The sequence below is a fragment of the Uranotaenia lowii genome, chromosome 2, assembly GCF_029784155.1.
Source record: "Uranotaenia lowii strain MFRU-FL chromosome 2, ASM2978415v1, whole genome shotgun sequence".
Classification (NCBI taxonomy): domain Eukaryota; kingdom Metazoa; phylum Arthropoda; class Insecta; order Diptera; family Culicidae; genus Uranotaenia; species Uranotaenia lowii.
The window spans coordinates 400,552,034-400,568,375 of NC_073692.1; the positions used below are offsets into that span (position 1 = coordinate 400,552,034).

Consider the following 16,342-nt stretch of genomic DNA (forward strand, 5'->3'; position numbering starts at 1 on the left):
CATTTTTGTCATTTTTGTCATTTTTGTCATTTTTGTCATTTTTGTCATTTTTGTCATTTTTGTCATTTTTGTCATTTTTGTCATTTTTGTCATTTTGTCATTTTTGTCATTTTTGTCATTTTTGTCATTTTGTCAGTTTTGTCATTTTGTCATTTTTGTCATTTTTGTCATTTTTGTCATTTTTGTCATTTTTGTCATTTTGTCATTTTTGTCATTTTTGTCATTTTGTCATTTTTGTCATTTTTGTCATTTTTGTCATTTTTGTCATTTTTGTCATTTTTGTCATTTTGTCATTTTGTCATTTTTGTCATTTTTGTCATTTTTGTCATTTTTGTCATTTTTGTCATTTTTGTCATTTTTGTCATTTTTGTCATTTTTGTCATTTTTGTCATTTTTGTCATTTTTGTCATTTTTGTCATTTTGTATTTTTGTCATTTTTGTCATTTTTGTCATTTTTGTCATTTTTGTCATTTTTGTCATTTTGTCATTTTTGTCATTTTTGTCATTTTTGTCATTTTTGTCATTTTTGTCATTTTTGTCATTTTGTCATTTTGTCATTTTGTCATTTTTGTCATTTTTGTCATTTTTGTCATTTTTGTCATTTTTGTCATTTTTGTCATTTTTGTCATTTTTGTCATTTTTGTCATTTTTGTCATTTTGTCATTTTTGTCATTTTTGTCATTTTTGTCATTTTGTCACTTTGTCATTTTTGTCATTTTTGTCATTTTTGTCATTTTGTCATTTTTGTCATTTTTGTCATTTTTGTCATTTTTGTCATTTTTGTCATTTTTGTCATTTTTGTCATTTTTGTCATTTTTGTCATTTTTGTCATTTTTGTCATTTTTGTCATTTGTCATTTTTGTAATTTTTGTAATTTTTGTAATTTTTGTAATTTTTGTAATTTTTGTAATTTTGTAATTTTTGTAATTTTTGTAATTTTTGTAATTTTGTAATTTTTGTAATTTTTGTAATTTTTGTAATTTTTGTAATTTTTGTAATTTTTGTAATTTTTGTAATTTTTGTAATTTTTGTAATTTTTGTAATTTTTGTAATTTTGTAATTTTTGTAATTTTTGTAATTTTTGTAATTTTTGCAATTTTTGTAATTTTTGTAATTTTTGTAATTTTTGTAATTTTGGTAATTTTTGTAATTTTTGTAATTTTTGTAATTTTGTAATTTTTGTAATTTTTGTAATTTTTGTAGTTTTTGTAATTTTTGTAATTTTTGTAATTTTTGTAATTTTTGTCATTTTTGTCATTTTTGTCATTTTTGTCATTTTTGTCATTTTTGTCATTTTTGTCATTTTTGTCATTTTTGTCATTTTTGTCATTTTTGTCATTTTTGTCATTTTGTCATTTTTGTCATTTTTGTCATTTTTGTCATTTTTGTCATTTTTGTCATTTTTGTCATTTTTGTCATTTGTCATTTGTCATTTTTGTCATTTTTGTCATTTTGTCATTTTTGTCATTTTTGTCATTTTTGTCATTTTTGTCATTTCTGTCATTTTTGTCATTTTTGTCATTTTTGTCATTTTTGTCATTTTTGTCATTTTGTCATTTTTGTCATTTTTGTCATTTTTGTCATTTTTGTCATTTTGTCATTTTTGTCATTTTTGTCATTTTTGTCATTTTTGTCATTTTTGTCATTTTTGTCATTTTTGTCATTTTTGTCATTTTTGTCATTTTTGTCATTTTTGTCATTTTTGTCATTTTTGTCATTTTTGTCATTTTTGTCATTTTTGTCATTTTTGTCATTTTTGTCATTTTTGTCATTTTTGTCATTTTTGTCATTTTTGTCATTTTTGTCATTTTTGTCATTTTTGTCATTTTTGTCATTTTGTCATTTTTGTCATTTTTGTCATTTTTGTCATTTTTTGTCATTTTTGTCATTTTTGTCATTTTTGTCATTTTTGTCATTTTTGTCATTTTTGTCATTTTTGTCATTTTTGTCATTTTTGTCATTTTTGTCATTTTTGTCATTTTTGTCATTTTTGTCATTTTGTCATTTTTGTCATTTTTGTCATTTTGTCATTTTTGTCATTTTTGTCATTTTTGTCATTTTGTCATTTTTGTCATTTTTGTCATTTTTGTCATTTTTGTCATTTTGTCATTTTTGTCATTTTTGTCATTTTTGTCATTTTTGTCATTTTTGTCATTTTTTGTCATTTTTGTCATTTTTGTCATTTTTGTCATTTTTGTCATTTTTGTCATTTTTGTCATTTTTGTCATTTTTGTCATGTTTGTCATTTTCGTCATGTTTGTCATTTTTGTCATTTTTGTCATTTTTGTCATTTTGTCATTTTTGTCATTTTTGTCATTTTTGTCATTTTTGTCATTTTTGTCATTTTTGTAATTTTTGTCATTTTTGTCATTTTTGTCATTTTTGTCATTTTTGTCATTTTTGTCATTTTTGTCATTTTTGTCATTTGTGTCATTTTTGTCATTTTTGTCATTTTTGTCATTTTTGTCATTTTGTCATTTTTGTCATTTTGTCATTTTGTCATTTTGTGATTTTTGACATTTTTTTAATTTTTGTCATTTTGTCATTTTTGTCATTTTTGTCATTTTTGTCATTTTTGTCATTTTTGTCTTTTTTGTCATTTTTTGTCATTTTTGTCATTTTTGTCATTTTTGTCATTTTTGTCATTTTTGTCATTTTTGTCATTTTTGTCATTTTTGTCATTTTTGTCATTTTGTCATTTTTGTCATTTTTGTCATTTTTGTCATTTTTGTCATTTTTTGTCATTTTTGTCATTTTTGTCATTTTTGTCATTTTTGTCATTTTTGTCATTTTTGTCATTTTTGTCATTTTTGTCATTTTTGTCATTTTTGTCATTTTTGTCATTTTTGTCATTTTTGTCATGTTTGTCATGTTTGTCATTTTTGTCATTTTTGTCATTTTTGTCATTTTTATCTTTTTTTGTAATTTTGGTCATATTTTTAATTTTTTTTCGGTTTAGTCATTTTTTTATTTTTGTCATTTTTGCCGTTTTTGTCAATTTTGCCATTTTTGTCATTTTTATCATTTTTGATATTTTGGCGTTTTGTGGTTTTGACGTTTTGTTGTTTTGTCGTTTTGTCGTTTTGTCGTTTTGTCGTTTTGTCGTTTTGTCGTTTTGTCGTTTCGTAGTTTTGTGATTTTGTTATTTTTCGTTATCAATTTAACTATAGTGTAACTTTTCAGAAATACATAAAAAATCTGAAATGTTATTTGTTTTCATCAACTTTTATAACTTTTCCTTGATTTGTTCAATGAATTCAATCTGATGACTTCACTTATATATTATCTGAGAAATAAAAATACAATGCACGTCAAAATTTTAGAAGAGATCGATCAATTATGGAGATTTCACATCAAAAGTTCACGAGTGATACGATCGATTCTCGACACCACTAGGTATCTGAGCTCGCTTCAACTCTTCTAGAAAGAACGCTGGCATAACATGTAAATAGCTTTCTGTTTCAGCATTCGATACGGTCCGGTTTGAGATAAACAAACTCAGTTCGTATCGATATCCGTGTGTTATGCATACGAATTACTTCACTACCTCGCGGCCAATCGTGGAATTCAATCATTCTCTGGTTTTTCTCACGAACGGAGGAGCGCGGTCGAGTTTGACAACCTCGCTTATTATTGGTCGGAAATTACCCGCCTCTTACTTTGCCTAGCTATCTCAACGTTCAGAAACTTTTGATAACACTTCAGTTTGATTGGGTTAAGTCGAACTGAAATTATTATTATTTTCCGAACATTTAACTGATTTAACTACGGATGTAGAAAGCTTAGAAAAAAAAAATCGTTAAAACAGCTGCTGATGTCACGTTTTGATCCTATCGGTTTGTTACCATACTATTCAAATAAACGGTCAAGGTTGGAAAGGATAAATTCCTGCAACCGGTTTCCCTCTTTTACATCCAGCTCAACTTGGAGAATTCTCTTCCTCAATTCGTGGATAAAAACTCCGAACAGTGTCGGTTTCGATTTAAGCATTTATTTATTTTTTCTTTGCAAAACACTAACCAGTTTATTCCCTCGATCAACCAAACGGTCAAACGCTATAGTCACGTGCTGAGATCAACTGAACTCTAGCGTCTAACGTCATCGTGTCGGTTCAATGTTTCAATCTTCCCTCAAAGCGTTGTAGCCTTTCAACTCTCTTATGATCGATTCTCAGCGAATGCGAACTGAGATCGCTAAAGCGATTTGCTGATATCGCGAGTACAAATTGATTATGAGTTACACCTTAAACCGGCTTTTAGTGTTTTATGTCATCAAAATTCGATCCAATCCACATAAGACATCCTCAACTTGAGTATTCACTGATCAATATGTTTTCCACAAAGGTGATTAAAAACATTATTTTACGTAAACAAAATAAAATAGAGTAATTAATAAACAACAACGAGAAATCTCAAACTATCAGAAAACTACAAAAAATAGCAAAACAACAAAATGACAAGAAAATAACTTTGATCATTTTTATAGGTACTTTTTATAGATAGTATACTAGTAAATATGTGTAATTTTTAGTTGGCTTGCTGTGATTGCCGGTATACAAAATGAATCTGAACAAATAGAGAAGCATCTTGTTGGAAGATAATCTTTGTGTGATTAATGATTGAAGATTAACCAGCGTTTGATTAATATTTAAAATAATAAGTTTACAAGGGATGTCGAAACAACTGGTGATGCAAAGCTAAGTGTTCTATTAATTCCTTTGAAAATCATTCTTTTTTTATCATATTGAAGATGGAATATTTCCGAAAACATAAAATTCGATCCAAGAAAGAAGTAAACTATTAAAATAAGTCTTTCAAAAAGAAAGAACACGCAGATATTTTGTAAAAGGATGTGAAGACGATCTCAAATTGAAAAAAAGCTAAGCCCCTTACAGATTCTATCGCGGATGATGATGCTACAACTGCAGCATTCCCAGGGAAACCTCTCAAGGATTCGTCAATTACTACTACTTGAATTTTTATTAGTTTTTTTTTTCCTTTTTTTCTAGGGGTTTTTATACCAAAATTTTTTATCAGGAAGAAGAAACTTTGTGTAAAAAAAGCTCGTATTTCAGAACTCTCTTAAGGGGGGAGAGGGGGGGGAACGGTCTAACACTTTCAAAAAATCGTTTTTTTTAATTTTCTTATTGTAAAACATTTCAAGTATATTGTGTCAAATTTTCAAGTCAATTGAAGCAAAACTGTAGAAATTATAGGCCTTTATCTCCTCCTATCTAATACTGCAAGAAAGCAAGATCAGAAACTTCAAACGCGTTTTTCTCGAAAGCACATTTTTAAAGTCCGTGAACATCGTCATTTGAAAACTACTTCACCGATTCTTTTCAAATTTGGAACATATTTTCTACATATAAAATTCCAGACCCCAACGTTTTTTTTTTTTACTTTGGGGAGATTTTACAGATAAAGAATGGCGGGTTTTTTTGTGAAAAATCGTAGTTTTTACTTCAAACAGCCACAAAAATTTCATAAAATTTTTTTTAAGTTGAATAAAAACGTTGGGGTCCAGAAAAACATCTATTAAAAATATTTTGCTCTGATTTTTTCACTTCAGATGATTCTGTGCTGAGATACAGTGTCCACCGCAAATCCTGTTTTCTAAAAGGCATCCTCGAAAGTGCTCCGTTACCGGCTCATTTTTAAATATTTCTCTACGAAAAAATTACTAAATGTTCTTTTAACAATGCTTTGTATAATGCAAAAAATTTGAATACATTTGTTTGAACGATAGCTCTAAAAAAAATATGAAAATGGTGTTTTTTTTACCCGTTAGACCCTACCCCCAAAGAGTTTGAAAAATGAGGAAAAAAATGCAAAAATATATATGTTTGATAAAAAAGTAACAAGGCAAACAAGCTTTTTTAAAATTTCACCAGTGTTAGTTTTTTGGACCTATCCTCTATGAAAAGTACTTATAAAACGATCAGATCAGCTTTCCAGATTTCCAGGTCACCCGTCTTATACCGTATTTGTTTATGCCGAGTGTTGCACTGGTGCACCACTAGGTGCTGTCAAACTGTTTGTTTATTCGGACGGTGTTGCACTGGTTTTGACCTGGTGTTGCACTGCCATCGGGCGGTGTTGCCCCGAAAATTTTGTCAGTGTTGCGAGAGAGCGTGTGAGTGAGCGAGGTAGCAATACACTGGCGACGATTTGTGTTTGTTTTTATCGGGTATGGTGGAACACTCCACGAGTGGAGAAAACAAATACAGTATTAGACTTTGAAACTAGGTAACGGGCTACCTATATTGGCCTATCTTTTCAAACGTGTTTTTTTTTACAAATTAGAGCTGGCTAGAAGTGGTTAAAAAATAAAATGGCAGCCACTGAAAGGATAGGGGCCTGAGTTCCACTCAAATACACGTTAATTTTTTTTCCATATAAAAAAAAATTTAAATTTTATTATTTAATTTCCAAAATGTGATCGTGAAATATAACCTTATGATCTCACGCTCGTAACCAAAAGAAATGACAGTCTAATGGTTGAAAACATTTCGATATACGTTTGTATTTCGAAATTATCGAAATGTTTCGGTGAGTTTTAATAATAATCAAAGAAAAGCCAGTCCTCGAGTAGTTCGAAACATATAGACAACTAGTGAATTTAGTACGATTATTATTAAAACTCACCGGACATCGTCGATAATTTTGAAGTACAAACAACAGAGGTGAAAAAACCAAAACTCCTCTTAATATAAGTTTGTCCTCTTGCTTTTATGACTATCTCTCATAGTGCGTTACCATAGTTACCACAGGAATTGTTTTATTTTCATAATAAACAAAAATGAGCGCCTAGGATAGGCGTGAAGTAAGCATGAAACGTTAGGCTGGCAGATTTTGTGAGGTTTTAATTCATATTGAAATGAAATATTTTCAATAAAGTAAAAATAATTATCTGATCGAGAAATTCTGTGTGCGTGCTTGTCTTATGGCGTATTTTTTTTTTTAATTCCGGATTTGGCTCTGGAATCGTCCGAATAAAAAAACGACTTTCGGGTTTCGAGTTATTCCATACGTAGGGAGTAGGGGTACGTGAGAACGAGCGCAATGTTTACATGCAGCTGTCTTTTTGTTCTCCCTTCTGGATTTCTTCATTCGGTTTTTTCACATCCGGATTGTCTTTTTTCGTGTCCGGATTGCACTGCACAGCAGGTAGTACGGTTTTGCTTAGCTGAGAGGTACAAAATCGCGGAAATAATCAATTCCCGGTCATTATTTCAACTGTTTTGCTTTCAGCCAAAAACAGCTGATAAATGTTTTGACAACAACGTTGAGAGTATTGGTGAACTTCTCGCAAAACTGACTTTCTTCTCAGGGCGACTCCGTCCGTTTTTCGAGCGAACCTAGGTTGCCTCTAGAGCAATAAATGAGCACGATGACAGCAGTTAGAGCGAACCTAGGTTGCCTCTGGTTTGCCTCCAGGTGAAAAAAAAACGGTATTAATGAATCGAGTGCGAGTGGTACGAGAAACAATTGATTTTTTTCTATTGTGCTTTCAAGAATTTTTCAGCACGTTTTGAGCCTGGCCATTTTTTTTTTCAAAAACGGATGAAAACCTGTGCATTCAATTTGAAATTTTCACATACAAAAACCGGGTACTCTAAGGTTTTTTTACGCGGCATGAATTCCGTCGTTAACGAATAGGACTTGGAATATTTTCGCTCAAGAAACGTGTTGATTCACGAAAGCCATGTAGAAGAATCGTATCCATAGCAAAAAAAAACATGTATCCGGACAAATCAAACAAAATTTATCCATTATTCGAACAAAATCAAGAAAAGGTAGGAAAAACTTGTACCTTTATTTTTTCGTCGAAACACATCAATGTTCAATGCTTCAAAAAAAAATCTTATTAATTTTGATGAAAATAATTATGAAATATCCGTTTTCGGATCAGAAATTAAAACAAATCATTACTCAATTTGATTTTTTGGTAAATTCAACAAATTATGTGAATTCATCCGGACAAAAACCGGACCATTGTAATAAAATCCAGAAATCCTGGGTGATACGGACTCGCCTCGATATTTTCCTTAAATATTTGGGCACGCCCGTTAAAACCGGGAAATCTGGAATGCTATACGTTCTAAAATCCGTCGATGTGAGAAAATTTGAAATCGATTAAGAAATATATTAAATTGATTGATAAAGATAAGAAAAAAAGCTAAATTTAGCATTTGAATAGATTAATCTAGCTTAATTTCAATATAGCTGAATGGAACATCTGAAAGCAGTTGGAACATCTGAAAAGTTTTTTATATCATTAAAAAATTTTTTTTTTCATTCCATTGAAATAATTCAAAGGTTTTTTATTCAACAGTTGAGGAATGAAAATGTTATGGCCAGTCATTTGTTCAATTTACTTGCATTCAATTAACAGTTGAATTTATCTAAAATCTAAATGATTTCATGTCACCCTAACCTGATTCGCTTCAGTACTGCCATCTGATAAAAATAAAAAGGTTTTCAATAAATACGACAGATGGCAGATTTGTATCTCTCTAGCGGGAAACTACGCAGGAGGTGCTTAAAGAGAGCCATTGTAAAAATTACGAAAATTATCTTTTTATTAACAATTTTTCGCAGTGAACATCTAAGATTCGCAGATTGTTTTATAAGAGGATATCACCACTCTGTTTCTCAAAATAAACGTGTTTTCGCCAGATATTTACGATCCTTCTTATTGACTGATTTTTGAAAATTTGGAAAATCAGCCCCCAGCCTACTTTAGGACCACCCCTGAGGAGCAGTAACATTTCAGCAACAAGCTTAAAAAACATATGAACACAATGCGTGACATCTTTTTCAAACTACCCCCCATTTTAAACAGAAGCACACGAAATCCGGAAGAATGAATGTCGAGTTAAGCTGAAACAAATTCTACACAACGCAAAACAGAAATCACAAACAGCTTTTGGTCACGTACAGCTAATCCTAGCTAACATACCCAAACTAGATGAATTTAAACCACGTGTGGCAATTTTTAGACAACTTATTTTTGTTATGAATAATTTAGGTAAATTGAATTTGTCTTATGGGTGACCCACATAGGCAAAAACAACATATTTAAAATACTCTTCAATGACCCATCCATTCCGGCTTTGGCTTTCTTAAGCATGAAATTCAACCCCGTTTGCCAAGGGTTTCTGTAATCGGAAACTCATGCTTGGGTATAATCTCAATATGGTGGGATTAGTGCATCGCACCAGGTGATTTCATAGGAAGGTACTTACTTTACGTTCCAATCGTTGTCACAGCGACTCATCTTTCCGCACGTCCACAGAACCTCGGGGGGTTATTGCAGTTTCCTCGGTTTGTTTTGCTTCTTGTATAAACTATATTTATTCTTCTGGTGACACTGCCGGGGCCACCAAATCGATTCCAGTGCCTTCTTTGTGTTTTGCTACGGGCAAAACCAGCTGTTCCCCGGTATCGAACCACCTACAGCCACTTCGGTGACACCGAAGTGCCGGTTCTATTTTAGGGTTCAATTCCGTAAAACTGTGTTCTCCCTTTTTCCTTTGGGTATTAGCGGCGGCGTCGTAAAAGTGTGACGTAGGGACGGCACACTTATGAGCACACGTTTGCGGAAAGACTTAAAAACTTCTCGATGACGTTCGCAACTAGTTTACTGCCAAAAAAATCAAAAACACTCTATTGAAGCACTTTCTTACCGCATTTACGTAAACTTTAATGACATATTAGTAGGTACAGCAACGGCTAAGCACCCAAAAAAGAATCAACATCACACTTTATGCGGAAGTTTATTATCACTGGATTACTTGCGGTTTCAGCGACGTTCTCAAGGTACACGGCGATTTCACAAACTCAACTCTTTTTTGCTATTTGTAAACCACCGCGCGAGATATCTTATCGACAAAATTTTGTGTCCTTATCTGTGCGGTACTCGATTCACTACACTTGCGTTGCATTCGATGTGGTTTGCGGAGAGTTTCAACTATACCTACCTACTGTCAAGAGAGAAAAAAAAACACCATTGAACTCGCAACTGTGCAGTATACGGTAAAAACAGCTAAGTCCAAAATTAAAAACAACAAAGCAAACAGTGAATTCAATCGTCGTGACACGACCACCTTGGAATCGTTCAAGTTCACCAGCTAGGTATAAAACTTGCCCCGCGTTCGAATCTAACCGGTTGTTAAAGATGATTCTTCCCTCATATGAACATGTCTCCTCAACCGACTGCGTTTTGTAGGTATTTGGATTAGCCGTGAAAAGCTGCTGATTTATTAATCAGCAACTTGTGAACGGTCCGTTCTAGAGAGAACAGCAGCACCGGGTCTACCCGGGTGGTATCACATTCGTTCGTTCGACGTTCTTTTGGTGAACCACTATCTGGGTTGCCAGGTGCCCAGATTTGTCTGTAAAACCAAGACTTTTGACCCTTCGTCCAGATATTGGTCAGACACAGATTTTGCCCAGATTTTTGCTGAGAGTGCCCAGATTTTACAGACTTTTGAAATTGAGTGATGAAATCAATATTCATGTATCGGATTTGATCCGTAAGTGCTAGATTAGACTGTAAATCTCGCTTGTATTCATGAAACCAATCATTCATCATAGTACTTTGAAATATACAAAGTAGGCCATTCCGCTCTTTTTCAACGTATTGGTAAGAGGCCCCGAAAAATAGTTATGAAAAAAACTGGCAAATAAATGGAATTTATCAAAAAATCATATTTTTCTTGAAATTGACAAGAAATAAAATTATGAGAAAAATATGCACTGATGCATTTTAATGCAACGAACAATATTTGGCTTTTCAACACCGCTAAATGAAATATGCAATGGGCTTTTTCTCGATTAAAAACTAAAATTTGATGATATTTTTTACCTTGTGTGGCCTTTTTCCTTTGTGATTTGGATAAAAATTCAAACAATTTGACTTTTCATCACAGATATACGAAGTATTTACGATCATTTATCAAATGTTTGACATAGATAGAAGAAAATATTACATTGCTTGCTTTCAAAAAAAGAGGGAAAACGATGAAAACTTCTTTTGAATGCTCATTACTCATAGTTCAGATCCGAAAATCCAATGCATAAAATAGTTTCCGGTGAGCCTGAAGAATCAATCTTTAATCTGAAGCCCTTCTCAAAAGAATCGAATGGCTATCGACGGATAAATTAATAATTTTGATTGCTATTCCATATAAAACTGACAAATTTTCATAACTATTTTTGTTGATATGCAAGCATGCTGTGTACATACACAGAGCTTTCGAGTGAGGTTAAGCGCAATGACCTACTTGTTATTTTTCATGTACTATGATCATTCATAAACTTTTTTTTCGGCATGGTACGGCATGGCCCCCTCCCCGCTCACACGCATCAAAAAAAATGTTATTCAGTATCAAAATTTCAATCATCCTTGTGCACAGACAAACACAGACTTTTTTTCAAAATTGCCCAGATTTTTTATCCTCAACACCTGGCATCCCTGACCACTATCGAGTGAAGTCTAACTGTTGTAGGTAGGGTTGCCAGCGATTATCTTATGTTTTTAATATTTTTCAGAGTTGCACCTTGTCTAGTTAAAATCTAGTAGTAAAGGGTGATACGGTCAAAATTTGGTCCAGGGAAAACGCGTGTAAATCGGTGAAATCGTTTATTAAAAAATCAAATTTAATTTCTTTTTCAAGTTGAATAAGTGTAAAATTCAGGTGAAATATTCAGCTTCCGCTTTTCCAAATCCGAACTGCCGGGCCTTACGCTTACCCCCTGCCATCAGATTTTCAACAGCCACCTTCTTCGCCGCCGAAAGTCAGTTTGCCTTGAACTGCTGCTCGTCCTTAGCAGTTCTTTTGGTCTTCTTTAGGTTCCGCTTGACAATAGGCCAGTATTTCTCAATTGGGCGGAGCTCTGGCGTGTTTGGAAGGGTTCTTGTCCTTGGAAACCACCTGCACGTTGTTGGCGGCGTACCACTCCATGGCCTTTTTACCGTAGTGGCAAGATGCCAAATCCGGCCAAAACAGTACGGAACAACCGTGTTTCTTCAGGAAAGGCAGCAGACGTTTATGCAAACACTCTTACACGAAAATTTCTTGGTTGACAGTCCCTATGAAGCTATAAAATGCTGCTTTTCAAGCCACAGGTACAGATGGCTTGCCAAACCAGATATTTCTTCGCGAACTTTGACAGTTTCATGTGCTTGAAAATATCTGCTACCTTTCCCCTTCCTCTTGCCGTTTAAAACTCCTGTCCCGGAAGCTGCTTGTAGTCGGCTTTGACGTAGGTTTCGTCGTCCATTACTACGCAGTCAAACTTCGTCAGCATCGTCGTGTACAGCCTCCGGGATCGCGCTTTGTCCGTAGTATTTTGTTTATCATCGCGATTTGGAGTCACTACCTTCTTGTAAGTCGATAGTCCGGCCCGTTTTTTGACTCGATGTACGGTTGTAGACGATACACCCAGCTTATTTGCGGCATCTCGGAGAGAGAGGTTAGGGTTTCGCTTGAAACTACCGCTGTGGTCTCAGGGGCCTTCCCCCGGTTTTCAATTCCCCCCCGATCCAGACTTCCTGGCTGTCGACAAACGTTCCCCAAACACTTTAATTACATTTGTTACGGTTGATTTGGCTACTTTTAGCTATTTTGACAGCTTTGCGTGCGAGGAGCTCGGATTTTCGCGATGCGCGAGCAGAATTTTGATACGCTGCTTTTCTTCCTTGGACGGCATTTTGACAACTGAAGAGTGAATTCTAAAATCAAAATAGGAGCAACATTCTACACACACACCTTCAAAATTATGGGTGTTCAGGTTTTTTAAATGCAAAATTGAAAGAAATACGTTAAGTTGATATTGACAAAATTTTGATCGTTTCACCCTTTAGGTATTTTTGAATAGGAACTAAACCACTAAGTACCCGCCCCTGGTTCCTCATATTGAATCTCTTTTAACAGAAATAGAGGAGTCAAGGAAATTTTAAAGATCGGTGAACAATTTAAACCCATTTTCAATTTTTCCGTTTATTTACATTTATAAATTTACTAGCTGACCCAGTGTTCTTTGCTACATCTTGTGAATGGATGAAAATTTAAAAAATCATTAAAACTCAACCCAAACTTGAAGAAGATAAATTCTTATTCTAACTGGATCAAAGCAATCGAAAGATTCCCTTAAACTCAATCACGGTATAAAATAAAAGTTCAGATACCGGTATTTCGATAGCAACTTACTATCTTCTTCAGTGAGTGTTTTCGGTTCAGTATAGAATTATTCAACCAAGTAGTCTCACGACACATATTTGAGTCTTTTTTTTTTTGTTTTATTTTCCTTTCCTATTCACCATATTAATTCTAATTTTCTTAAATATACTTTTTCTCGAAAGCCGATCGAAAATTTATTTGCCAATAATTATTTTTTCAGAAAAGTTAAATTTTTTCTTTCACAAAAACCCGGAATTTTGATCGGCAATCCTGCTTCATAGCCCTTTCTATCACTCCAGTGGAAAAAGGGTAGAGTTCCAAATAATCATTATAACATAACTTGTTTCAAGATGCAATCTCATTCAAATTTTGCAGCTTTTCGATTGATAAATAAATACACTGAGGTTTTTTTTACGCGGTTTTTTTTTACACGGTTTTTTTTTACGCGGCTTTTTTTTACGCGGATTTTCCAATTAACGCGGTTTTTTTTACGCGGATTTTCGAATTAACGCGGTTTTTCAGAGAAAATATTCTAAGACTTTTTCAAAGGAAAACACTTAGAATCTTTTTGTAGTTGGGAAAATCTTAGCTCTGAGACTAATAACGTGATACATGAGATCTGTGACCTGAGACCTGAGACTTGAGACCTGAGACCTTAGACATGAGACCTGAAATTTGAGACCTGAAATATGAGACTGGAGATGTGAGACACGAGACATGAGACATGAGACCTGAGACTTGAGACCTGAGACATGAGACATGAGACATGAGACATGAGACATGAGACATGAGACATGATACCTGAGACATGAGACAGGAGACCTGAGACATGAAACATGAGACCTGAGACATGAGACCTGAGACCTGAGACATGAGACCTGAGACATGAGACATGAGACCTGAAACCTGAGACATGATTTATGAGACCTGAGACCTGAAACATGAGACCTGAGACATGAGACATGAGACATGAAACATGAGAACTGAGACCTGAGACATGGAACATGAGACCTGAGACATGAGACCTAAGACCTGAGACATGGAACATGAGACTTAAGACATGAGACGATCTGAATTCCACACTGTCAAATAAGCCTCACTATATTCTACTATTCTATTAATCTAATTGATTTTGTTTTTTATCTTAAAAATAAACTATCATTGTACGTAAATTTTTAAATGATCATGATTCTTACGCGTTTTTTAGTAACGTGCTTTTTTGCGCGAATTTTTTAATTGAAATGGATTTTTTACGTGGATTTTCGAATTTCGGGGTTTTTTTACGTGGATTTTCGAATTAACGAGGTTTTTTTTACGCGGATTTTCGAATTAACGCGGTTTTTTTTACGCGGATTTTCGAATTAACGCGGTTTTTTTTACGCGGATTTTCGAATTAACGCGGTTTTTTTTACGCGGTTTTTTTTTACGCGGGACGAAATACCGCGTAAAAAAAACCTCAGTGTACTCTTTTTTTTCAAAAAATTGTGGCCTCTACCCTCTTCCTATCTCCTCACTGGGATCAGGGAGGGGTCTTAAAGAACCTTAGAGTCTTATCACGTATCCGAATTTCCTCCCATGCAAAACTAAGATTCAAACAATCTTGGGAACATTTCATTCGCCCAAATACCATAGCATGCCAAATTTGTTTCCTTTAGCTTGATTAGTTATCAAGTTATGCAACAAATTGTATGAGTGTCCCCTCTCCTCTTCCCATACTCTAATTGGAAGTACGGAGGGGTCCCAAACAATCATAGAACCTGCCCGTATCCAAATAAACTCCCATGCCAAATTTGGTTCGACTATTTCTCGAATTGTTTGAAAATCTTAATGGGAGTTGCTATCGAAATACCGATATATAAACTTTCCGCTTACAATGCACAGTGGTCCAGAAATGAAATTTAGCGGGAAACAATTATTTGCGCTCTTGCCTTCGGTTTTAGACATTTGATGTCCAAGACAAAGTTGTACAACATCACAAGGCGCTACTTTTGAATGAAACATTTTTAGGGTGGTTCATAAAACTCCTTAGATACGAAAATTATTTTTTTATTGTAAGGAGATAGTGCTGTATTATGTTCAGCAATTATGTAGAACAACATAATTGATGAAACTTTGTAGAAGACTTCGAATGTCTATCTATTAACGTTTAGGTTTTATGATGATTTTTCGTGTACAAGTTAGGGTGGTCCTACAAAAACAAGTTTTTTGTTATAACTTTGTTGGGTATCAACTTATCAAAACCATGTGTTCGGCAAGTATTTGGCAAATCATTATGCGCATCTTTTGTAGCAAACAGATTTCTAATATCTGCTTTTGATTCGCAGTTATCATGAATTTTGTGTTAAAAAATGGCCGTTTTGTATGAGCCATAACTTCAAATGGAGCAAACCAAAAAATTCAAACTTTGATTCGTTTAAAAGAACATGTTAAAATCTACATTATATTAAAAAACTGGAGAGGTGTTTTTTGTTTAAAGCTTTTTATTTACATTTGAACTTGACCAAAATTGCCATTTTTCATATAACCTTTCTATATTATTTTTGACTACTTTTGGCTGCGTGAGGAATAACCGTACACATCGTAACATTTATATCATCATTATAGTTAACAGAAACGGAGAAACGGAAAAAAAAGTTTATTTGAGAAATCAATAAAAAATTCATAGAAAACAAAAAAAAACACTTATATTCTAGCAATAATGAAACTAATAAAAAAAACGCGTTATGGGTCACCACAGATCAAATGACGGCTGCATTCAGGAAGGCTGATTTTTGAATATTTCATACATTTTCTATTGGATAGTGAGAAGTACGGATCTGATGTCAGGAGGAGTCTTTTAAAAACATCCTCCAGACTAACCACACGATCGAACTTTCTGGAGTGGTTCCTCGAAATCTTCGTAAACTTCTGTTTCTTGTTTCACCAGCTTCTTCCGAATACATGCCTATGGGTAAAATATGATGTTTTATGACTGCTGCTCCATGCACTAACAATTTGTGTACGATTGGAGAAACGGGATACCAGCTATATAAATTGTTATAAAGCACCCGAGTTTCTTCAGCATACCCTTCAAACGAGCTACTGTTGATAATGGTTAAAATCACGTGAAACAAAAGCTGAACATTCAGTCCCGTAATTTGTGCAACTTCAATC

General features: G+C 33.6%; 1 protein-coding gene across 6 annotated transcripts in view; it reads right to left on the minus strand.

The window, feature by feature from the left end:
* The window catches only part of LOC129744370 (phosphatidylinositol 4,5-bisphosphate 5-phosphatase A), a 62,488-nt gene that overhangs the window by 40,032 nt on the left and 6,114 nt on the right, over positions 1–16,342 (minus strand). For 4 of the 6 annotated variants that reach the window (XM_055736863.1, XM_055736861.1, XM_055736858.1 and 1 more), the window contains exon 2: positions 9,251–9,648. In XM_055736863.1, the coding sequence (XP_055592838.1) occupies positions 9,251–9,282 (32 nt within the window). In that variant the 5' untranslated portion in view covers positions 9,283–9,648. Of the gene's footprint in view, positions 1–9,250; positions 9,989–16,342 lie in introns of all 6 variants that reach the window. The other 2 variants (XM_055736857.1, XM_055736860.1) reach the window with 2 other exon arrangements.